Source organism: Musa acuminata, chromosome BXJ1-8 (assembly GCF_036884655.1).
Source record: "Musa acuminata AAA Group cultivar baxijiao chromosome BXJ1-8, Cavendish_Baxijiao_AAA, whole genome shotgun sequence".
Lineage (NCBI taxonomy): Eukaryota > Viridiplantae > Streptophyta > Magnoliopsida > Zingiberales > Musaceae > Musa > Musa acuminata.
Genome location: NC_088334.1, coordinates 48007635 through 48032454, shown reverse-complemented (window position 1 = coordinate 48032454; position 24820 = coordinate 48007635). Strand labels below are relative to the sequence as shown.

General features: G+C 40.1%; 3 protein-coding genes and 2 long non-coding RNA genes across 9 annotated transcripts; 2 read left to right on the top strand and 3 right to left on the bottom strand.

The window, feature by feature from the left end:
- Positions 1-1851: 1851 nt before the first annotated feature.
- Positions 1852-3114, top strand: LOC135588391 (uncharacterized). Its single transcript, XR_010476243.1, has 2 exons — positions 1852-2388; positions 2537-3114. It is a non-coding gene; the product is annotated as an uncharacterized LOC135588391 (long non-coding RNA).
- Positions 3115-3803: 689 nt separating this feature from the next.
- Positions 3804-5164, bottom strand: LOC135589198 (protein SPEAR3-like). Of its 2 annotated transcripts, none has more exons than XM_065081483.1 (5): positions 4828-5164; positions 4594-4683; positions 4387-4445; positions 4211-4301; positions 3804-4135 (listed from the first exon to the last, which is right to left on the bottom strand). In XM_065081483.1, the coding sequence occupies exons 1-5, from the start codon at positions 5020-5022 to the stop codon at positions 4007-4009; spliced, it is 564 nt and encodes a 187-aa protein (XP_064937555.1). In that variant the 5' UTR covers positions 5023-5164; the 3' UTR covers positions 3804-4006. The 2 variants fall into 2 exon arrangements, with proteins under 2 accessions (XP_064937555.1, XP_064937556.1); XM_065081484.1 differs by having other exon boundaries at positions 3814-4120; positions 4828-5157.
- Positions 5165-7166: 2002 nt separating this feature from the next.
- On the top strand, positions 7167-9973 carry LOC103996118 (rac-like GTP-binding protein 2). Its single transcript, XM_009416954.3, has 8 exons — positions 7167-7744; positions 7955-8042; positions 8135-8244; positions 8688-8751; positions 8868-8932; positions 9036-9101; positions 9256-9359; positions 9642-9973. The coding sequence occupies exons 1-8, from the start codon at positions 7646-7648 to the stop codon at positions 9673-9675; spliced, it is 630 nt and encodes a 209-aa protein (XP_009415229.1). The 5' UTR covers positions 7167-7645; the 3' UTR covers positions 9676-9973.
- Positions 9974-10764: 791 nt separating this feature from the next.
- On the bottom strand, positions 10765-17236 carry LOC135580944 (uncharacterized). Of its 4 annotated transcripts, XM_065080490.1 has the most exons (6): positions 16948-17236; positions 16237-16382; positions 15333-15502; positions 14613-15022; positions 13286-14547; positions 10765-12751 (listed from the first exon to the last, which is right to left on the bottom strand). In XM_065080490.1, exons 3-6 carry the CDS (start codon positions 15431-15433, stop codon positions 11138-11140), a joined length of 3387 nt encoding a protein of 1128 aa, XP_064936562.1. In that variant the 5' UTR covers positions 15434-15502; positions 16237-16382; positions 16948-17236; the 3' UTR covers positions 10765-11137. The 4 variants fall into 4 exon arrangements, with proteins under 4 accessions (XP_064936562.1, XP_064936561.1, XP_064936560.1 ...); XM_065080489.1 differs by lacking the exon at positions 16237-16382 and having other exon boundaries at positions 16671-17236; XM_065080488.1 differs by lacking the exon at positions 16237-16382.
- Positions 17237-19823: 2587 nt separating this feature from the next.
- On the bottom strand, positions 19824-24238 carry LOC135588389 (uncharacterized). Its single transcript, XR_010476241.1, has 2 exons — positions 23587-24238; positions 19824-20382 (listed from the first exon to the last, which is right to left on the bottom strand). It is a non-coding gene; the product is annotated as an uncharacterized LOC135588389 (long non-coding RNA).
- Between the last annotated feature and the right edge of the window lie 582 nt (positions 24239-24820).

The window sequence follows — 24820 nt, the reverse complement described above, 5'->3', positions numbered from 1 at the left end:
TACTTGCCCCTCAACTTTCAAAGTGCTTTGAGGTAAGTTTTAAGTTCTCTTATCCTCCTCCTTTTAAGATTTTCTTTTATCATTGTATCTTATATATTAAAAGTCAAACTATTTCTATTTTATATTCTGTTGCCCCATTTGTTAATCCTTAGTTCCACTAGTGAAACATCATTTTAAAATTAAGACTCTTATGTTGAATATTTGAAGCAATTATTTTACTATTAAATGCTAGAGAAACTTGGCAGCTTAACAGCTTTTATCTAACTTTTAATTTATCAGGATTTCCTCGTCTGCACAACCTACTATATTGCATTATGCATGGTTGCTATTTCATTTCAAAGATGATTTTTATTATTGTTGCTAACCCCATGTATGGCAGTTAAATGACCTGTGTGTATTCAGAGGAAAATCTTTTGTGGCGTGACCATTGCAAGGTTTTCTTGTCATCCATGAATTATGGTGGTGTTTTAATGCAATGAAGCACCAGTGTTCATTACATTTAAGAAAAGAAGAATTGTGCACCTGATACAAGCATACAATGTAGATGCATCAACAGCTTTCATTTCTGATCATGTAAATGGCCAAATTATACATCAACTGTCATTTACTGAAATTTTGATTTTATGTATCAATGTGGGCACTTTCATCCTAGGATTGGAAGGATTTTTGTAGTTCATAAGTGGTCTTTGATCACCTTTTCAGCAACTAGGGCTTAAAGCAGGTTAACCGTTGTTGAAATTTGAAATACGAGTTGCAGTCTCAAAAGAAGAAATGTTTTCATGATCATTTTCAGGATTTTTCTCGTGCTACACAGTCATTGTTTTTTCTTCATTGAAAGTTGTTCGTATGTCTCTAGTTTTGTATTTGTTCACTGTATTTTGGCTTCGGACCTTACTACTGCAATTAGAATAGTAAATTAGTGAATTATGTACTTCCATATTGATTTAGTTATGAATTAGTAAACAAACATGATACAAATTGATGCAAGATACTCCTTGACAATTAATCTTTTTTTTTCTTCTCTTTTTCTCAGCAGCTTGAGCCAGGTAATGTGTATTGGACTTTGTGATATGACCATTTCTTCTCTTTTCTTCTCTTCTGACTAGTAAATTAAACATCTGGTTTGGCTGTCTTCTAGTTCCTTTCTGAACATGACAGCTTTCCAGAATAATGTAGAACTACATGCAGTTCTATATCAGGAAAGGCTTGTAAGTTATAATGCCGGTTTCTTAATTACCAAAATTTGTGAATTCATAGCCTTGTATTTAGGCATCACATTTATGCTAATAATTGATTGAGGAGACAGATAATAACATGTGAAGCTTTCTCATACTTTACAGGTGACCTCATATTGAAGATAAAAGATCTGGGAACAAGTTGACATGTTCCTTCCCAGAAGAATTCATCATGCCTAAAAAGCAGCATCATGTTCATGTTCTCTAAAAGCACAGCTTCTGGATGGGATGCCTGTGTACCTAGAGGAACATAAACAGGCCTGGTCATGATTTATGAAGCTGCAAAGAAACAAAGTTCCCATGACTGCAATAGTGTGCTGACATCTGCTTTAGTTATTGGAACAATTGGAATATAACTGGTGGAAAGATTTAATACAAGACCGGCTAGCCAATCCAAATGGTGACCTGCTGATAGAATGTGGTTCCCTTGGTTTGGTGGTGACAGATGCTGTGGCTCACCCTCTGGAACAAATATTGCATCGACCTGCACAGCTAAAGTTCATCTCCAATGGGCTGTAAATGGAGAAAAAGCTCAAGAGGAAGTCTATGAAGAAGGCAAGACTTGATTGCAGTACCATCAGCCGTGACAACTGCTTACCTACTGAACCAGGTACTCTTGAACACTTCTCAAGCCAAATGAAATGTTTATTCTAGAGTCAATTAAGATAGAAATCTAGAAATTTGGGTTGGTGATCATTAAAGCTTGTCAAAGTAAATGATGGTTTAAGGCAGGAAGATTCAGCTAATGTGGCTGTTAAATTTAATCTGACCATTTCATTAAATTAAGATCATTAGCATGCTTTTATGCAGTAAGATGGGATGTCATGACAGACATATACAGCCTACACAAGGCAATCGAGTATATATAATGTTTGAGCAAATGCTTTAGACCTTAAACTTCTTAGCCATACTAAATCTGATTAAAGAGCATTGGATTGACACCATTTAGGAAGATTGTGGTAGGCAGACTTTTTCTTTGAGATGTCTTATATGGGTAGAAACCATTAGAGGACTACTACTTTCTTTCATGGCATCCATAGTTTATAATCATTGTATATTGCTCAGTCGGAATGGATAGCTGACAAATCTAACTCCCTCTCTCAGCAAGGAAGGCATAGGTGCAAAGCTCTCCGGCCAACTCCAGCCAAGCAAGGTATAATATCATGAGAACTCCAAAATAAGATATGGGGTTGATCAAAGAAGCCTGTGATGACCAACCATGGTCTGCGTTGGCCTCTTCGGCTGCAGACACGTCCACCGATCCGCTGGTGGCTACTTCTTACTGGCTCTGATGATTGCAGGGACGCTGCTGGGGCTGCGCATCCTCCTCTACATCGTTACAAAATGCCTGCAAGGGTGCCGCGGCAGCTTCACCTCCGACGATGGCGACGGCCGTGACGAGATCGAGATGCAAGCTCGGAACGCGCTGGCCTTGCAGCAGTACTACCGGCAACAGTTGAGGCGGCCGGCGGCTGCAGCCACGAGCTCGTCGTTGCCGCGCGATGAGTGGCAGAGCAAGCTGGTGATCGCCGCCGGCTGCGATCATGTCTCCTTCATCGCTCAGCCCTGTCCTCTTCGGACCAACGACGTCGTGGCTTGATCTGTGTCACTCTCTTGTTCTTCATCTGCGGAGACGGACGTACGGCAATAAACCGCGTGAAGCTTGATCCTCTCGTAGTGAGCTTTACGTAGCCGACTCTCTACCGTAATGCGCTGCCGGACATCATCTTCTTATTGATGATTGTAAATAGACACGTTTCTCTATTTTTGTATTGCAAATTATGACGGGGATCAATATAGTATATGTGAGGTTGAACCACACAATATAGTATATATTTTGGATTTTAATGAAAATATATATAATAACTTTTGAGAGGTATTTTTGAGATTTTTAGAATAACAGGATATATATATATATATATATATATATATATATATATATATATATATATATATATATATATATATATATATATATATATATATATATATATATATATATATATATATATATATATATATATATATATATATATATATATATATATATATATATATATATATATATATATATATATGCTTGCGTGCATGGCTTCTCCAAACGTGATTTTGGTCCACAAGCCAACAAGATTGCTCCTTGCGCCCATCAAGTGCATCTGAGCCGTTCAACGGATTCAGTAGTTAAGGTGGTCGGCGGTATGACGACCGCCGCCTGGCAGCGGGCATGCCTGCGTAAGCGAGCACACCTCGGATATATCTGGTTGTTCTTCCCGATCCAGCGGCGGAGTCGGCCGTCGTTGAGGAGGAGGTGAAGGAAGAAGATAGCAGACCGGAGGAGAGCAAATCCGCCATCGTCGGAAGAGTCTTCTCTCGACTACTGTTCTCGCTTCCATCATGGACCAACTGATGTGTTAGAGACGACGATGGCGAGCTCATGGATTGAAGTGGAGGCTTCAAAGCAGAAAGACAAAAGAGTTGTGATATCATTCCAAGACATCATCAATCGCTTCAGACTTCCACAGGATTGAGGAGATGCGTTTGTATCAACACACCCTTCGTGCCATAAAATTGAACTCTCGCACTGGCCTCAATACCAGTCATTAGAAGTCAGCTTTAACAAATGACAAAGCAAGCTTAGATCATATCTATGCATCGATGCATCACACTTTGGATATTGGAGTCAGAACAAGATTTTCTCATGATTATTATGCAACTGAGACTAATAATACATGCAGATGTGCAGAATATACACCAAGGGATCTTGCAAGCATTCAGAGTGACAGTTTAAGATCCAAGTCTAGTTCTTGCGCATCATTGGTATCAGAACTCTGACCGATCGATCCTAATCTTGGATCATGCTGATTCCTCTTCTGTGCCGAATCCTCCTGTGCAATGGATGACTGTCATGATAAAAATGCATCCCATATATGATGGGCTCTAAAATATTACGTAGAAGCAAAGGAAATCAAGACGACCTCAGTGTTGTGTTCGAAGAGGGACAGTGTCAAAGTTGGTGGCACATAGCAGTGGGGAGAAGAAACACTCCTCCTTTGATCTAATTGCGATCTGATGACACGAAAAGTAAATGATATCTGCTGATCGTGTAGAACTTCTTTTTCCACCCAAAATCTAATTGAACTGCATGCATTACCTCGACCAATGCTCGCCATAATGAATGATGCCTCTCTCTTCAGCATCTCCAAATCTCACCTACAACCATCGTAGCAAGAATAATCAACATGAGAGGGTTATTTCATGTGAGGATTTCTTGTCTCCGAAAACATTGTTTCTTTTATTTTCTTAGTCTCTTGCTTACTTTGGCGGAAGCACATAATGAGCGAGTGCAAGCTTGACATACCATCATATTAGGACGGAGTGCAAAGGATGAAGATCCTGACCGCGACAAGGGAGATGATGATGAAGGTGCCATTTCTACTCTCGAGTGTTCCTAAGGCAATCACCATGAGAGAGTCTATTTAAATTCGTAGGAAGAGGAAGAAGAAGAAGAAGAATAAGAATAACAACAACAAAAGACAAGAAAAAAGTTGCTGATTTCCTCAAAACTCGAGCATATCATGGATCGGAGAGAGACCATGTTGAGATTGCTGCAGAATGGGGGGTTAAGCGAAGAAACGTATTCGTCCATTTGACTTTGTAATCTGATCTCCTCCAGTTGAGCCACCCCGAGTCCTCTCTGGGGTTGCTTTGACCGCTCCTTCTTCCCCTTCCTGGAGGAACCAGTTCTTCCGCTTCCCGACCCTAATCCATTCGACTGTTTGCTTTCCATCTCTCTTTCCGATCTCCACGCCTAAACCAAACTAGTGCTGGAGAAGAAGCCCAGAAACCAGACACAGAGAGAGAGAGAGAGAGAGAGAGAGAGAGAGATCAACGTATAGAATACTACGAAATGACAAAGATGGATCGCCAACAGCCGTTCAAAAGGGTGCGCTGTTCCCTGAAACCAATGAATGCATTGCTGGATCAGATTTACGTGGATTTTATTCTTAATCGGTAGTGTCATCATCATCTAAAGAATGGTCAATTTAACAATATTAAAATCTAGCTTCATATATTCTTTTTCTGAAAGGCTCAGAGAAACTTACGGGCTTTTGATATGATATTAAAAGGCTTGCTAATTAGCTGCTCCACAGATCATGTCATGTGGAGAGGATCGCAGCGTAGGTAGCTGCTGCCATCCTTGGATTCGTATCTGGATTTGGTATTTGGGATTTGGTTTCCACGGCCAATTGCACGTGCGCGACAAGGACCACTAGATTCCTACTTGCTCTACTCTATTCTACCATTACTGCAAGAATCTTTTGTTGCCTTGAAGCAGATCTCGTTCCTGTTTGGGTGTCTGGTCAATGTTAGATTCTTTGCTGTGTAAACCCCATTTACTTTGAAAGCACCGTAGTCTGGTTGAATTGGTGCCTTCGTGTATGCGCCAGATGGATCGAATCGAATCAAGATGTCGGTGTGCATCTGAATGATCCTCGCGAACAAAACGTGGTGGGAAGGAAGAACATGTCACATCATCATATCATCAACATGAGTCAGCAGGCGGGAGCCACGCTTGGGGTACTCCAATACCCATAGTATATGCCTGCCAAATCTCCTCTCCCAGGAGTCGCCTTGGCCATTGCCAAACTGATCACACCATCTCGAGCAAAAGGCACTCAGGTTAGGCTCCGATGAAACACATATCTCATGTTCTTGTAGCAAAGTCCTGTGTTTTCAGGTGCACAATAATGTTTCTAGTCGATCCATGGTTCTTTGGGTGGAACATACAGCATATCTTCTAGATAATGTTCATTATTTATGTAGTTAAAAGGAGGAGGGTAGAACAGTGAAGTACATAGAATACCTCAACGTCGAAGGAGACAAGTGACAGGTTGGAAGACCAGATGTGGAGATCAAGCTTCATGTCTTTTTAGTCATAGGGAACTGGTTTGAGATTTAGTGTAAGCCATTGCGTCATCATCTCAGATATAATAAGAGAAAGAGAGAGAGAGAGCATCAGCAACTCATTTGAATACAATAGATCTCTGCATTCCTTCACTTGAAGGTTTGATGAGGAGTATTATAATGTGAATGTGTATGGTGTGCTCCATTATGTGCATATAATTTGGAGGGAGCTGATGAGCTAATTCTTCGCAGAATAATGGAAGAAGGCATGTCCCCTCTGAGGATGGCATCGAACAGACGACCAGCATACAGGAGAAGAAGAGTTTTTGCCTGTGATGATACGACTTCCGTGTGCTCGACGACGACTGCACAACTTTAATTGAAATATGTTGGGCCAATTGGGCCTAATCTGACCCATCTGCGGCCCATCGATTAGATTCTTCGAATCAAGTCGATCAAGGAAATGACTCCGACCAGATCTAATCCATGATGGCTTCTGGTTTCATCTTGACCGTCCATTAAATCTTGACTCCGGGGTGCGAGGGGCTCACCTGCACCCGCCGAGGCAGGGTCCAGCCTTCTCCCCCCATTTAGATCCTGTCGGAGAATAGACAGCAAATCCGTAATTCGCTTACGATTCTTGGCACTTTTCGTCGCGTACCCGCTCGGCCACCTGCCTTGTGATCGGAGTCATCAGTGGTACTCCTCTTGGGACCCACTAGAACATGAATTTCCAAATACAGATAGATCTTCAAATATACTTATTATCGTAATTTTTTATTAAAAAATACAAAATTGTTTTTTGTTCTCATTTTTAATCCGATTATTTGATTATTTATCTATTTATTTATTCTAAGATTAAATTTCATTTACCACAGCACAGATGGGCACAGAAACTGTCGGATTTAGTAATGCTCATCCTTGGATTCAGAACAAAAAGAGAAGTAGATATTGGTGTCGGATTTGAGACAGATCCCGTTACCTCGTCCGGTCAACAAAAGTAGACGAAGAGGAGGAGGAGGAGGAGGAGGACGTTCAAGCTTCAAACTCCGAGGCCAAACTTTTCTTCTTTTTCTTTTTATTTTTCTTCTCTTTTGTGCTTTATTTAGAGCTCCATTTACTGTCACCTACAGACACTTTTCGAGCTCACCAAGCTTAGATTTTGCTGCATGTAGATGTCACCGTCTTCTTGCAATGTTTAATGGGACAAAAGAAGGCTGGTGTCATTGAATCTAGTGTGCTAATAACTACTGCTACATTCCTGTACAACTCTCGGACAGCTACATTTCATCTCCTTGTCTTGCTTTCTTGCTCTGTAACCCAATGCTGTAATTTACTTTCCCCGCCCCCCTCACAGCTTTTCTTGCTCTTTTCCCTTATTGTATGTTCCTGCTGGCTTCCGAGAGAAGCAAACCCATCAGTGCCTCGGCTTCTATATAGCGTCTCCCTTCTTGTTTGCTTGCTCTCTACCCGATTAGGTGGCGGGAGATCAGCGGAGAGTGAGGATGAGTGCTACGAGGTTCATTAAATGTGTGACTGTCGGAGATGGGGCTGTGGGAAAGACCTGCATGCTCATCTGCTACACCAGCAACAAGTTCCCCACCGTATGCTTTAACTCCCTTTTTCCTTCATCGATTTCTTTCGATTCTTGTATGGCTTGGCAGCATTCGATCTCTTTCAAACCTGGTTCTTGTTTGTTTTAGGCGTCATGGCAGATGTCTAATGATGAATCAGTATCATTTGTAGTCGGGCTTCCGAGTTACATGTCCTGACTGAATCAACATTATTTTGGGTTATTTGTTGATTACGTGCAGGATTATATTCCTACTGTGTTTGACAACTTCAGTGCTAATGTCTCTGTGGATGGAAGCATTGTCAACTTAGGGTTGTGGGATACTGCAGGTTCTAATATCTTCGACAGCATCCCTTTCCTTTAGTTGATTTTGCCTACTAGATCTGCAATGTTTTGTCAGCTAACTCTTTTAGGTCTATAGGACAAGAAGACTATAGCAGATTGAGGCCTCTGAGTTATAGAGGAGCAGATATATTTATTCTGGCCTTCTCTCTAATTAGCAGGGCAAGCTATGAAAATGTTCTCAAGAAGGTTTGTGATTAAGTATCAGTTTCTTGTTGCATTGGCATTCATGTTATGGACATTGATTCCCTGTTAACCATCTGGATCGAAGCTCTATGTTTCTTCCTCCTTTCGGTTTGGTGCTTTTCTTGTTCTTGCATGAGAATATTGGCCCGAGAACTGACAATAATCTCTTCTATTTACTTACATCTAAAAATTGTCTTATGAGATGAGAAATTAATATATTTTCAAATTTTAGGCAGGGATTTGGGCAGATAGTTTTTTTGTCATGCTTTTTCCAGAACTGGCAATAATATCTTGATTACATTATGTTTTCGTCACATGTAAGAATGGCTACATGCTTATTTCTACTTGGTTTCAGGATTTAATTAGCGTCGTTGCTTCATTAGTTTTGAACTTTTGATTCCTCCTCTCACCCTTAGAACTTGTGATCTTTGTGGTTTGTGAATCAGTGGATGCCTGAACTCCGTCGCTTTGCACCCAAAGTTCCAGTTATTCTGGTTGGAACCAAGCTAGGTGTGTGTGTTTGTGTGTGTGTGTGTGTGTGGTCATTTCGTGTTCCATCATGTTAATTAATTTATGGAATTAGCCCTTTGAAAACTTTAATCACCTTGTTATCTTGTAAATTTCAGATCTTCGCAATGACAAAGCATATCTTGCTGATCATCCTGCTGCAACTACGATAACTGCAGCACAGGTAAGCAGCTTCTGGGTTCGATTTCTTTTGTATCAGTTCTCTTACATTTGGATTTTATTTAGCTGGTTTTGAGGCTTAAGAATTGCATTCTCTTCCTTACTAGGGAGAAGGGCTCAGGAAACAGATTGGTGCTGCAGCGTATATCGAGTGTAGCTCGAAAACCCAACAGGTGTGTAGTACAAGAAGGATTCGATATCGGTATCCATTGGGTTTATCATGAATGCAATTGAAGTGAAACCTGCTAAAATGATTCATTCTTTTTTCATAAATGACAGTAATTTACTGAGAACCATTTATCTTATTGTTTGTTATCGACTGGTTAGAATGTCAAGGCTGTCTTCGATACTGCAATCAAGGTAGTTCTTCAACCTTCACGAAGGAAGGAGATGGCCAAGAAAAATAAAAGAAACTCTGGTTGTCTAATGGCGTAAGTAGCTGACTGCAGAACATTAATCCCTACCAATATTTATGTGATGTGGTAAATTAGGATCAGCATTTTTATCTGTTCTTTGTGCCCACCTTCAAAATGAAGCTTGATTTATTTTTCTTTTTCCTTTTTTTTTTCTGTTGTTGTTGAAAGCAACATCTTTATAATTGTTAATCGATCACATGAACCAAGTTCATGTCAAAGATTTGTTTTTTATTTATTTTCTCTTGCCATCCTTGTGCCGTGACACCTCTAACTGCTGATCTTTTTGTTTTTTTGCAGGAATTTTGTGTGTGGAGGCGCATGTGTCGCCTAGAAATTAGAAAGAAACTAATCATGGTATGCTGATAGCCATGGGAGTATGCAAGTTAGCAGGAACTTCTGGTTGCTGGGTCTTCAGTTCACCAAATCTGCTGACTAATGTTTTCTATAGGTGGATTAGAACCCACCTGTGGTTCTCATGCTTTTCCCGAAGGAATCTGTTCCCTTCTCTTAATGATGCAATATGGAAGATGAATTCAATCTCTACCTCTATATCTTAAACTAATGTGACATTGAGTTGAAGTTGTTGTAAACAATTTTATTTTAGTGTGAGAATTGCAACCATGGCCTGATGATTGTCTCTAAGACCGAAACGAAGACCCAATGATTATTCTGCAGCTGCTCATTTATCATCTTGTAAATAATTATTGCATGCAGCTGGACAAATTATAGGGGAAAATAAAAAGCTTTGCCCAATCATAACAGTACTTCATCAGTACTTCACACTTCCTAAACTAAGATGTGCCAATGAAGGCTGCAGATGAGAGAACTTACTGAACCAAACTCATGATGGGCCATTTGGTTGCAAGTCCTTATCATTGGTGTCTAGGAAAGTGCCTGCAAACAGGCACAAGCATGGATGAGTTCTCTTGGCTGGAAGTGAGAATAGTTGGCAGTGAAAGAAGAAACAAGTCCTCTATTTTGTTGCTCTCTAAATGGACAGAAGAGATGGACAAAGACATTTTTTTCTCAGATTAAGCCTTTAGTGAGAACAAGTCCTTGCAGATGCAGAGATCTAGTGCCATCAGGATGGATGTACATGAAGCTGCAAAGCTCAATCCAAAAGCTTGATATCTATGAAATCTTGACATCAATGTTCTCTAAAAGTTTTGTTCATCAACGAAGAGTGGGCAAGACTGCAACAACTAGTCAAAAAATTGACATGCTGTGTCTGACTGAACCACATGAAAGTTATGCTGCATCTTATGCTTCCAATAATTTACCATAAAACAGTGTTCAGCTCTTGTATTAAGACAACTGAAAGAAGCCAGGCACATGACATCATTTGGTCCTTCCATTAGTAGAATCAATCACCACAGAAAGCTGAGCCAAAGTAGGCTCAAAAGGACAGTAACAGACTAAATTCTTCTAAGTCACTTTATTATTAGGATTTAACATCACAGGGAGACATTAGTACATCAAGATGGTCATACATACCAACTCAACTATATACTATTTCACTGACAGTCAGGGGACCTAAATGCTTATGTCTTTACATTATTCCACAGCTTGGATAAGCTCTTTGAGGAAGCTAACAATTAACAGTATACTGGCCCAGACTTGCAACGACTGAAGATTTTCCATCATCATCACCTGTGCTTTTGTAGCTGAAGGTAGATGGAAGCAAACCAAATTCTAGTGTGTGTATATATAACAACATTCACACAAGGGTTGGCTACCAGGATAATTCCCGCAGATAAAGCTAAACTTGAAATGCAAAGCATCTCTTCTGCTACTCAAGGTCCCTTCAGAACTGGAAGCTTCATCGCCTGCCACTTCTTCCCATCATGATGAGTTTGATACCATGGATTTTTGTGGGGGAACGGACATTTAGAGCTTACATCTTCAAACCCTCGCATGTAGATGTTGTCTTCATCAGGTATGCTGAAGTCAGCAGGGTTTCTGTTGACAATGCAGTTTGTAGTTGTGCAATCATGTCTAACAGATTGGATGAGCTCATTGTTTTTGCTGACTCGAACCTGCCTCATCTCAAACTTATGTGCAGGAGAATCACCAGCTTTTACTATCGTTTTGGTACTTGCAGTCACAGAGAGTTGGCTACTGTGATCACCATATTCAGTATGGTTAGCTGAAGAAGAGGCATCTGTTCTCCCTATTCCTTCAGTGAAGAAAGATGGAAGTTCGCCAGACCATCTAGCTCCACAACCCAGTGGTGCCACACACTTGTTTGAACGAGTCATGATTTCCTTTTGCAGCAAAGACCCAAGAACACCTACTCTAGGAACTGGGCGGTGAGGTCTGCTGAAATTTCCCTCATTTTGATTATGATCAGAGTACCCAGTTGCAACTGAATTTTGATGGGCTTCTCTAATTTTGACCCCATTTTTCACACCAGGCACCTGAGTGGATTGATTAGTAAAATTTAAGTTGGAATTTTGGGCAATTCCGACACGGTTTATATCCCATGATGTACCTGTCAGAGCTGCCTGATCAACTAGCCTAAGCAAATGTAATGCTGATATCATATCATTGTTAGACAAATCCATTGGCCCTGTTCCTCCTGAATGGCACCTGTTTCCTCCTCCCACAGTGCAAGATGTGGTTGGTTGAGTTGTCCTGTTTGTGGATTGCTCAGATTTTCCTCCCGCATTCAGTATATGGGAACCAGTTAGCATCACTGGTTCCTGATAATCAGTTGTTTTAACAACTGTGTTCTGATTTCTATCAAAAACTGAATCATAAGGTACCATTTTTCCATAATTGCAATGAGCATGGTTGTTCCCAGAACTGATTCCATATTTTCTACCTTTTACTGGTGCTGACAACATGTCATGGGTACCTGCAGCTGAACTCTGAGCTGAAACTCGATCTTTTTGATATGATCCGAAATCTTGCATCCTGATTCTGCCACAAGAACTTGGAAGAGAATGGGTTTTCCTAGGATCAACAACAGGAATGTGAGTTGTACTGGATTGGTGCCCATCATATGCTGGAACTGCCGGAAACTCTGTAGCTTGTTGGTTCAGATCAATGAGGATATGCTTCTGATATTTAGCACAATTGTAGGCTTCTGTACCATGGTCAGCATTCTGTTCACCACAGGAGGCAGTGGGAACATCATGTACTGTATCATTGGCCAGGGCATTGCTCTTATACAGGGCATTTGTATCCTTGCTTCCACAATATTCAGATACACATGAAATATTTCCAGACCTTATCTCACCATTTATAATTGACAACTCATGATGCTTTTTGCTAGCAATCTCAGCATTCGTCAGACTTCTTTCATGCTGGTTTCTAGCTAAGAGTTCGACAATATCCATTGGAATGTCATCTAGAGCTTCTTTTTCATGCATCTTTGTGGTCCTTCGTTTCTTTACCACTCCTTTCTTCATTTTTGAAGAAGCATGTACATGTGAGACAGAAACATAAGTTCATTTATCAAACATCATACTATTTATTTTTCTAAAAGGAATACTCTACCACTATGAGCCATAAACACATGCTGTTGAAAATTTGCATTTTCTTGTAGCCAGGACAATATAAGAATATAAAATTATCAGCACTGCACAAGGAAAAAACACATCTGTTGATCCCATATCTAAAATTTTACTTTCCTATCCTAGGTGCCATTATGATCCAAGGAAGTCAGAACACACTCAGAAGTTAATTTAACAATTAAAAGCTCTTACACAGCAATATTTTATCAAGTGTGGCTCGGCCGATTCGACATTCACATTAAAGATTTTATTATAACAGTTTTCCAACTGCTTTTGAACTATATGACAGCTTGAACATAAGCTTGAATATAAGGATGCTGATCAGTGTGACACTAAACTAAAATCTTAAACAGTGAATGCTGAGAAATCGAAAATCAAGAATAAAATTAAAAGTAAAATGAGATGTATGATTGCTAGACATACCTTTGACCAGTTTATCTGCAAAGAATTTCTGTCCTCAACTTGTGATGCCTTTTTCTTCCTTCTATTAAAGTTGGCTTTTTTATCACAACTCCTAACTAGTTTCCCAGGTGCAGAAATCATGTTTCTCATTTTAGGATAAACATTGTCAGGACAAACATGTTTCATCATTGCTATTTTAGAAATTAAATTTTCCTTTTGTGATATGAGGCAACGGCCACTTGGTTTAACTTGAGGCACCTTATTTTCCTTTTCAACACTATAACATTTTTTCTGTTTACTTACTCCAGAACCTTTAGGAAGAGGATTTGCATCCTTCTCATTATGTGTACTAGGAGATATACCAACTTTCTCCATGTACATGATTTCAGCAGATCTTTTTGCACCAAGGGCCTTCTTGTTTTGAAAGTCATCAGTGACAAATTTCTTAGAAACCTTCTTTAGCCAATGAAGTAGAGTAACCTCCTCATCTTTGCTCTGATCAGCTTCTGCACCATTAACAGGATTGGCAGTTGTCACTTCAGAGTTCCGGCTAGCAAGATTGCTTTTGCAATTTCTGGTTTGAGCTTCAAAGTTTGTTCCAACTGAACATCGGTCATCATTGTTCATCATTTCACATGTTTCTGCATCTCCTTTGAAAGCACAAACTTTTTTAGGTACATGTAACTCTTCACTTTTCAGAATATCCTCCAGCAACCGTAGCTTACGAGCCTTTTTGTGGTTCACTTTTTCATGTGAACTGCTCAACAGACTGTTCTGATTTTGGCTACAATTCACACCATCAGATAAATCTAGAGTGCCATATGATGCTTCATTGTTGCTCTGATCTAAGCCTGTAAAATCATAATTGGTGACATTAGCTGCAGTTGCAGTTAGTGCATCATCTCTTAGAATGCCAAGATCAACACCAACCAGATTCCTACATTCTTTGGGCATGCCATCAGGTATTACATATATTTTGCCTTTGGCAGTAATCCCATCAACATTATCTTTGTTTCCATATGTTGCAAGATTGGTGCCTCCGAAAATCAGAACTCTATCAGATACTCCATTGGTTGAATGTCTATTTGGTTTGACAGAAACCAGGGGAGAAACATCATCACAAAGATGAATAGTATCAAATTTGTCTTGAGTAACCATAATGTTTCTTGTCTGGGTTTCTCTTGCTTCTAATTCCACACCTTCAGCCACAGCGAACGCAGGTTTGAATGTCTGATCTTGATTCTCTTCAGATCTAAATTTCTCACATATAAATATTTGTGTACCTGTCAAAAGAAGGAAATGATTATGAAGATTCATGATGATAAAGATAGAGAAACAGCCCAGGTACCTTCTCTGGCTGCATCTTCTGTTGTAGATCCATTCTCTTTCTTGCCACAATATAGTGCAGTGCTAGGTTTGACACGACTAACATTGTTACAAGAATTTGAGACTAGCCTCTCCCCATGTATGATGTTTTCACATTCTTTAGAATGAAAACATAACCTTTTTGTATCATCATTTAAAAGAATTTTTTTTATATTTATATCTTTGTGTTGTACAATTGTAGAGTCTGCATTTCCTGTTGCATCTGCAGAAGCGTTAATCATATGAATACAGTTCAGGCAACTCCATCGTTTGAACTTAGAAACATGCAGTGGTGGCAGCATGTTGGCGAGTATATCTGAACTTTCATTGTCGGGCATAAATAATGGCCAACAAATCCTTGCATCCCTCTTCCGAACACCAGCAACATAACCACTGTTAACAAGGAGAAATCTCAATTATGATTTACTAAAGCAAGTAATACAAGGCTAACTGTTATCAACAAGTTCATTTATGTTGTATTCAGTATGTAAATATTATGTTTTATATAAAAGTAAAGTAGGACATGTTACCAAACCATAGTTACAAGTTACAACAATTAGCAGAACCTAATTGTTGGGCCACAGAGAGAAGCAGCAATTCAGCATTCCATCCTGAATGTCAAGTTTCAAAAAAGTCCTACATGTTTAATCTTAAGAAATCCTCTTCAATGGTAAGAACCAGGTAAATAGACATCTGGGATTACCGAATTGTAAAATGGTTGCACTCATCTGCATCATTCTTGCCATCAGCCAAACGAACACATTCTTTTCCTTTGGTATTGAGCTCCTTTACATCTACTTCCATAGCTTAATAAAATGAGAGCAATCATATGCAGCAGGTCGTGTATGTCTTTGCCAGGTATGCTTCGTCTTGCTGTATGATAACAGAATCCCGAACAGCATTATTATTTTATCAAACTTATTTAGACTCAAATGCTACAGACAACTTCAAGCACTGCCAAGAAATCAAACTTATTTAGACTCAAGTGCATTGGAAGCCATAGCTGGTCAAAAAACACTTTCTTTTTCAAAAGTATCAGTATAACAGTTTACACAAGACAAACTGCAAGAACAAAGTTAGTGTTAGGATCTACACAGAGAATGATACACTTGTCCAAGAAACAAAAATGATCAGAGCATCACAACAATTAATGTGATTTAGTCAACTTAATAACCATCAATATTTATCGAAGGAGCGGAACAATATCAACAACAAATATAACTAATCATGTAAGAGTAACCATAATCATTTTGCTTCACACATTTTTGCAAGAACACAACTTCTTAGATATAGAAAAAGAGAAGTGTGACATTTGGTAAGTGAAAGAACTTCCTTCAAGAACTTAGATGGACCACGGCTGCACTTGGTTCATCACAATGAAACAACATGGGAAAGACCTTGTTCTTACAGACGAACATATTCCCCAACATGAAACTGAAAAAGAAACAAGAAGCGGGCATCGCTGAATACAACTTAAACCGATACCAGTAGTAGTCCCCATGAATACAAAATAAAGAATAAAGCACAAGACAGTGACCGATAAAAGAGGACCTTTGCAAATTCGTAGCACAATGAGACTTTAACTCAAGCACATAACATGCACTTACACTAGGGAAAAGATGACCCGCAATGGTTTTCGGTTACCAGGGACAGAACAAATTTGCAGCATGAAATATAAGAAAAACAATCTTCCGGTGCTCCACCAGTGGTGAGAATCAAGTTCAGTCATCAATCAACCTCCAACCGTTCGAAACTAATCATAAAATAACGCATCAAAATGAGACAATGGTATATCGCAATTGTCCTAGGGAAAATAATGGCGTTTCCGCGAGAAAACTTGAACAAACAAAGCTTTTCTCCAACTTCCCATCGTTTGCAAAACCATAAATTAAGCTAACAGATGGGCTCGTCAAGTCAACCAAAACCACAAGATCATTGCATGAAAACACACGAGCAGAAGTTGCAGAGGACATGCTCAACATGAATCAACACTTGCCACATAAAATAACAAAAGTGGAAAGAAATACACCCCATGACGCACATCATCCGAGCCATATTTTGCCGGTTACCCACTTCCGCAAAGGAGTAAACAGGCCACCAGATCACAAGTCTAAGGCCCAGTCACAAACCTCAGTCCACAACAGAAAGGAAGCTCCTTTTTCGATTCAACTTCTGGACTACATCCCTAACCGTACCACACGGGGTAGATGTATCGAAGAACAAACCCCACCAATTCCAGACCAAATTCTCGAGCGATAAACAGATAAAAATCCGACCTTGGACCCAAAACTCTTTCCACCGAGGTAAAGAACGAGTACCTCCTCCGAGGAACCGGGAAAAGGAATCGTCTTGCTGCTTCTACCGCGATTCACCGCTGGATCGCGAGCCAAATCCCGGTCCCGATCGGGGCGAGCGAGGCGAGAGAGATCAGCAAGGGATCGATCGGAAGGCAAAAAGGGTTTCGGGAAACCCCAACTTTATCCTAGGGTTTTGCTTGTGGGAGAGGGAATCTACGGGCACCAAAAGCAAAAGATAGAATACCCGCTTCCATCGAACATAAATAAGCAGTAAACGGAGGCACATGCCGTGTGACATGTCATTCCGCAACCATCACACACACACATGCTCGCTCGCTTGTGTGTAAGAGAAGATCCCGCAACAAAACCCTAACCCTAACCCTAGTTCCCAACCCGGGTTGAAACCCTAACCTGAGCTCCCACTGTTGCCAGAAAAGGGACAAGGAAGACGATCACGGCCGTCCATGGGGCAATGGTTGCAGAGATGCTCGCTCCACGAGAGGGGGAGGTTGGTGTTGCTTTCTCGGTGCCTTCCCTCTGGTAGGGGTCCAGCTAAAAAGTTGTGGCCTTTGGCGAGTGTGGGTGATGCAGCAGCTATGTGCTTGTTTTTGGTGCAAGAATCCAAAGAGTTCTCTTAGGGTTTCTGATCTCTTCCATTCTCACTGTGTTTACTGTGACTGCGACAACAACAAGGAAGGCTGAAAGATGATCCAATAGGAGATTTACTTCATACACATGTCTATGCAAAGATCTTCGCATTTGGATATTTGTTTGCGCATTAGATTAGGGAGGAAACAGTACCGAATGGCCCACTTCGACGCAGTTTTAGCACAAGGAATTAATTGACTCCACACCATCACATCATTACCAAACCTTACGATCATAATGGATGCCTTCTAAAAGTCGCAAGACTTAACCCCTTGATCGGTAATATAATCTTCTTTCTCCTGCTCGCACTAAGAATCATGAATGGCGACAAGAAGTACTTCACATTCACCTTATGCAGACAGATCTTTGTTACTTGTGTCATCACCGATTACAACACATTGAACAGTAATATATATATATATATATATATATATATATATATATATATATATATATATATATATATATAGAGAGAGAGAGAGAGAGAGAGAGAGACTCCGATTGATGAATGAGAAAACTGTTTATGACCCTAATATGCCTTCTAACACTGATTGATGAATGGAAGGGAGACAGCTACTTTCCTGGGGAGAAGAACAGTGGACGCAGCTGCCTGTTTCTTCTGGTCATCTACAATGGTGTACTGTTTGTTCTCTTGTGGAGCTGCTGCCTTTACTGTGAAGGCGTGTGCAGGGAGGGAAAGCTTGACAACAGATGCAATTCTTCCCCTAATTTCCACAGTACATGGCTATTCCTCCTTCTCTCTCTCTCTCTCTCTGTTCATCCAAGTGAGTCAAAGGTCGTTTCGGTGATGAGCATATGATCAGTGGTCATCCGTAATAAGGATACATCAAGAAAAAGGGAAAAGAAGAAGCACTAGAGGAGACATCTTCTCCGGTTTGGTGTTGGAGCAGGATGTGTACTGTACGAGGGTCAGAGGCTACCATTTCCATTTAGCTGGTGCTGAAGGAAGTCATCGTCTTGCTCGCTCGTACAAAGCATTTATTCTGAGTGCTCGTACTTTTCATAGCAATGTAGAGGATGAGTAGCTGATTGGTCTTTCTGAGGAGATAAACCTCATAGAAATCGTATTTTTTGCTTCGAAGCTGCTGCGTTGACTTGGGGGGGTGATGGAGTCAGTCAGTGGTTGAGCCACTCCCTCCCTCTCTCTCTCTCTCTCTCTCTCTCTCTCTCTCTCCCTCAGCCAGAAGACAAGCAGACAACCGTAGGAATTGATACGAGAAGAACTGGAATTCCTCTTTCAACTCTCAAAGAGACCTCACGAATGCTCAACTCAGCCAACTGGGAGAGGACAGAACGAAGAGAACAGCCCACAGTTGATGGAGAGGTAATATACACATACTTCATCCACACCAAATGATCATTTAGCATCAACTTAATGGAGCGGTAAGCCATTTTGGGTTAGTGATCCGATTATATTAAATTAATGAGTTAGTTATTTAATCGGCTTAGTCACCATGAAAGGTATCAAAAACAGATATATTAATATTATACTTAAATAAGAATTTCAAATAAATTAGAAATACTCATGGATACAAGAAAATACATAAACGTGAGATATCATAATACCATTAACTTGAACATCGTGATCTAATGGTTTAAATTTGTCGAGTTAATAAACCGATTATTTCTTCGAATGAATGAGATAGTGAGATTTTATTTTCTATGGTAAACAAGACAAAAAAAAAAAAGTATGGGAAGATGAAACTTGCAGGAGCATTTGAGAAACCTTTTAGTAAAAAGCTAAATTGGTGGAAATTGACTATGTGAAGACCTAATGTCTAGATAGAGAAAATGATGTTTGGACCACCTAGGTTGAATGACCGACCATCCAAGTCAAATCTTTGACTGCAAAGAGGGTCTCATATCAATATCATTCCTTGAACATGAAAAATACATCTGAAAGGGCAAAAAGATATACTGCATTTCACTTGATAATAATCACAAGGAACAACAGAGTCCAAAGAACAGTACTATCATTTACAGAAGCTACTAAGATCTTAGAAATTTTACCATCTTATGTGTAGTTTCCTGAGTTTTGGAATTAATTCTGACCTGATTCCATGAAAAAAAAATTGATGCTCTATGGTGCTTTCTGTAGCTGCCAAGAGAACAATTGTAACTTGTTCATCAACATCAGCTTTTGCAATGGACAAGTCATATCAAAGCAAATCCTTGAAATAGGTTTGTGGGGTTCTGAAACCCCCCCCCCAAAGAACATAACAAACAGCTGAGTGCCAAATAGCAACAGTATCATCAGCATACAGTACTGCTGCTAAACCATTTACAGAAAAGAGTTGGTACATGGATAGCATTCTTCCCGCAACATCACATTACATGTTATACATCCACCATAAGTTTCACCACATAGTTCCCTCTCAATTGACATTCAGCGGAGCGGACTCCTGTGTATACACTATTATCTCACAAATATTAAAATCTTACAACAATTTGCATCATTTGGTAGCATGTAATTTAACATTGCCATTTCTGAGGTGCTAAGATCTGACTTTTCACCATCTATTCATCCAGTTACTAACTGCTGGAACGTCAACAATGCACTGGATTAATAGCCACTGTCCAACTGAAAATAGTTCGGCACCCTGAAATAGAAGGATTTTAATCTCTGATTACTGTAGTCTTGTTGAACCTGTAGTCGCCATAGATTTCTTATGCTTCAACTTGGTGCAGTCGGATTCAGTGACCAAGCCCACCACAATATGCACAACTCAGCTCCACTTGTGTCGGTGACAGCATCACCATTCATTGGGTCATCGAGTGCTGCCAAAACTGAAACAATAAGTTGTTATGTCCCAAGAACAGGCTGTTGTTGTTGTTGTTGTAGTTGCTTCTTGTAATAGGTGCTTCGAGTCAAAAAGAGTTGTCTCTGTTTGGTTCTTGTTTATGAATGTTGTTGTTGTTGTTCCTGTTTTACCACACCACTCCGTTTGACAAAACGATAAATATAATTCTCAATTTCAGCAGGCATATCATATTAACCACATGATTAACGTCGTCAGGAAAATCAAGGCCCTTGGAAGTAACATCAGTGGCAATCAAAACATCCCTCTCACCAGATTTAAAAGGATGCAATGTTGTGCTCTCTTTCTTCCTGGTCTTTGAGAACATGAATGACAACAACTTCAATTCCCACAAGAAGAAGATACTCATTGAATGTCATCCATGCTGTCTTTCTTGTGTTGGGAAATTGCAGAGAGCATCACATACACAACGAAAAATAAAAACAAAAACTGATTTTCCAAAACAATCTTATCTAATCGTCGTGCGAAGATCGGGAGCAAAAAAACTTAAAGTGATAAAAACTTGGTAACTGCATAAACTGGTTGAGACATTCTCACTTAGGGGAGATTATATATCCCCTAATCTGCAGATCCCAGTTCATGGATGAAGGAGCTCTCGCAAACTCCTCTCTAGCAGTGATCCACACAGCGGATACGATGACAATGCACCTCCTCGCGCAGCACGTTCTTTTCTCGCGTTCGCACACTACAACACCACAACAACCAAGAAGGGATTGATCCCTCTTGTAATCCTCTCGCACCAAAGAGGGTGCAGTCTGCTGGAGGAAGGGGCAGGGAGGAGATGAAGGAGGTGGCGACAATAGAGGTCTAGCCTATGACTCTTTAAGCCCCAACCCCTATATATAGAGAGCTCTCTTAACTTACCCTAATGGATCATTCCTTTTGAGTATTGAATCTTCATCCAATAGCCTATGACATAATGGATATTGAATCTTCATCCAACAATCACTCTAAGCCTTATTGGGTCTCACCCAATAGATCCAATAAAACATTGGCTTATTGGATATCTCATATTCAATCCTCTATTCGTCGTATTGTTCATCGTATATGTGTGACCCTCTACGCCCAATATCAAGCTGGCCGTGAGTTACATTTGTCAGAACTCCTTATAACTCAATGATCACTCAACTCATCGATTATAGACGTACTATGCCACTACGTCATAGTTCTCAAACGATACAAGAGGATTTAATCCATTAGACTTGTTTGTCTTCAGTTACCGTGGATCTATAGTCCCTCATTCATCTAATATCTCATAGATCATATATCGGGCATGGTACCGTCAGGCTCATACGATATTCATTCGAGTCTCACTCTAATCCGAGTCTCACGCTTATCGAATTCATCCCTTTATTGACATTTAATTGTCTTCGTAAGGTGGACTATCACTCCCGACGACCGACTGTGCTAGATCTAAAACTTCCAGATCTACAAATCCGGTATCAAAGAATGAAGTACTCAAACAAGACATCCTTGGTGTCTCAAGTCTAATGACCAGCTACACAATTGAGACCATAAAATCGCTGTTTGACGATGAGGTATCATTAACTGACCAGCATTCCATAAGCGGATCATTTAGTGAACTCATTCTCCAATAAACACTTGCATTATATCCCTAGTATCCCCACACAAGTAGCCATGAAACTAGTTGCCTCAATCATATAGATGAGTATATAGCACAGTGGTCTATTCAGTTATCTCGATGTCCCTCTCGAGTAACCTATGATAGGGAATATTTATGGTTTGTGTTTATAGGCGAATTGATCTCATTATCATAGTCTCATTATCATGATCTCATCATAATTCAACTCTCATTGCACAGATCTAGGGACATCACAATATATTCATCATCAAATATAAAGTGATAAAATATCATAATAATAATAACCAAAAAGATTATGCAGCATATCACACGTGTCATCACTCGCGTGATTGACTTGCAAGGCAACTGTAACTAGTATCTTGGAGGTGTCTTTTTGAGGCATTCAATTTTTGCCTTTTGTTTCGCGTACTCAACCTCTTGAATGACATTAAAGTTCGCTGCTCCAGTTCTTCCCACATTAATTGTTACGGGTTTCATTAGAGCACTTTTTTGTAAAGTTTTGTATCTCTTTTTGGGCATGGCAGCATTAAAGAGTAAGTCATGTATGACATCCTCAAAGCCCAAGTCTACCAGCCTATCAGCCTCTTCAAATGGCAACTATGTGTACCGAAAAATATGTGAGAAAGATCATATAGGTGAAATGAAAGATGGGTCAGCCTTCCTGTCCCTCATTTAAGAAAAAAAAGGGAGTTCAGATAAGTCATAGAATCAAACCGAAAGAACAACTTTGAATACTATTCTTTTGAGAGCAAAGCTCATGTTCTTTCATGCTCAAGGTCCTAAGAAAATAACAAACAAAATTTCTCAGAAAAGATAGCCACTTCTTTGAAATCTTAGAAAAGCAAACTCAGTTGGAAGGTCTTCTGTCCTGCATGGAACTCAAAGATCATTTATACATCACGAGCATGATACAAATACAAAGAAACAGCAAAAGCTTTCTGAACTCCACCTTGAAAGAAAGAATCACTAAATAGGATCCTACTTTTGCAAGAGAACCACATTCAATAAAAACAAAAGGGACATGGGTGTGCATTCTTTGTTCATATGCATTCGCCTATATCTTGCCCGTAATAGGTCAGATGAATTCCCAGGTATAAAGCTGCACCGATCATGTGTTGACCTTACACGTCTCTACATGAAAGAATATTCAGCCAAAATCCATCTGGAACTTTGACTTCATACAATGTCTCATCCTGGTCGGACCTAAAAATTTCTTGAAACTCTAGAAGATTGAGGCACCTCTTTTTTTGAATCAGTGTAAAGTTTGTTTTTAGTGGAGAGAAAGAAGTCGGTAAATGCAAGAAGTACTAAATGATGGTTAGAGGTGCATGAGGCATTTTCATGGTAGAACTGAGGACTCATGATGATCTTCCTACTGCCTTTTAACCTAAAAGGGACTGATTTCGATACCTCCAGATTATACAATGATTCGAATTCATAAGAGAAGCAAAGAATGTTTCTAGCTATTTCATGCCCTATGGGGCATGAACAAGAATGGCTAAATGTGAATCTTTGTGATGATGCATTGCCTGAAATCATCAAATTAACAAAATCTTTTTGCTACCGTACCTGCAATTGTCGATTTTCATGACCTCGTCCTGCATCACCACAGTTTCCCGAGCCCGCGAATCGCCGGCAGTCCCTGCAGATGGATCGGGGTCGGCTGGACAATCCCCTTTTCTTTCAACTTCTTGGGGATGGCCTCAGGGAGGCAAATGTCACCAAGGTTCTTGAAGTTCTTGACGGGGGGGTGGCACGCCTGGTAGCGGACGGCGTCGGCGTGGCGGGAGGGCATGCTGCGGCTTCCACCCTGTGGGTATATCGGGCAGCTGTAGGTGGTGACCTTGGCGAGCTCCGTCCTGCGGTCGGAGAGGCGCTCGACGGGGCTGATCTCCGGGGAGTCGCGCTTCATCTGGGAGTCCTTGACTAGGTGGCTCGTGTTGGCGTCAGCGGCGTTGTCGTCGTCCGTTTCACGCCTGCGGAGGCCGGGCGGCCATTGCGTAGCAAGATCTTCTGGGCATCCATAGCTCCGAGGAGGCGGCGGGAGGAGGCTTCGGAGGACGGCGTGCTAAAGAAGTATCCCTGTTTAGCAGGATGTCACTTGGACCCGTTAACTAAAACCCGATCCGAAACCGATGTAGATCCTTGTTACAGATCCATCAACCAAATAGAGGATGAACACTTAATTAAGATCCATTAACTTCGTACAAATTCTAATGGATCCGACCCGATAAACTGTGTATTATATTTGCTTTCATTTAAGCCATTCTACTAACAACTTATTCACCTTTCTACAGAGCATCAAATGTACAAATTCAAATGTGCTCAAATTCTTGTTCTTGTTTGTTCATCATATCCTTTTCATTCCACCAAATGATAATTGAATCCTGCAACAGCATCATGTCCATTTTATATGATAAGGCAAATGAATAGACTTCTTGTCATGTCTTTTTTCAAGCTTCCAATTGGAAAATAAAATGCTCTATGAAATTGATGTTGTATTTAAATTTCAAATCACTTGCAGCATGTATACTTGTCATCACACCTCTGCATGTTTTGGATTATATTTCCAGCATCATTGTCTCTCTTATTTTAATTGCAAACATGATGTATCAATTATGAATACTAGGTAAAATTATTAGCTTTGCTTTATGAGGAAGTAACCATATTTATAATTATGAGATCAGTCACTCTCAACCTCATAAAATTAATAGCTTTAACATATGAGAAAGAAACCACCAAAATTGGATTCAGGCACATGAAAATATATGGCCAAACTTGTTTCAGATCATGCAGGCCACAA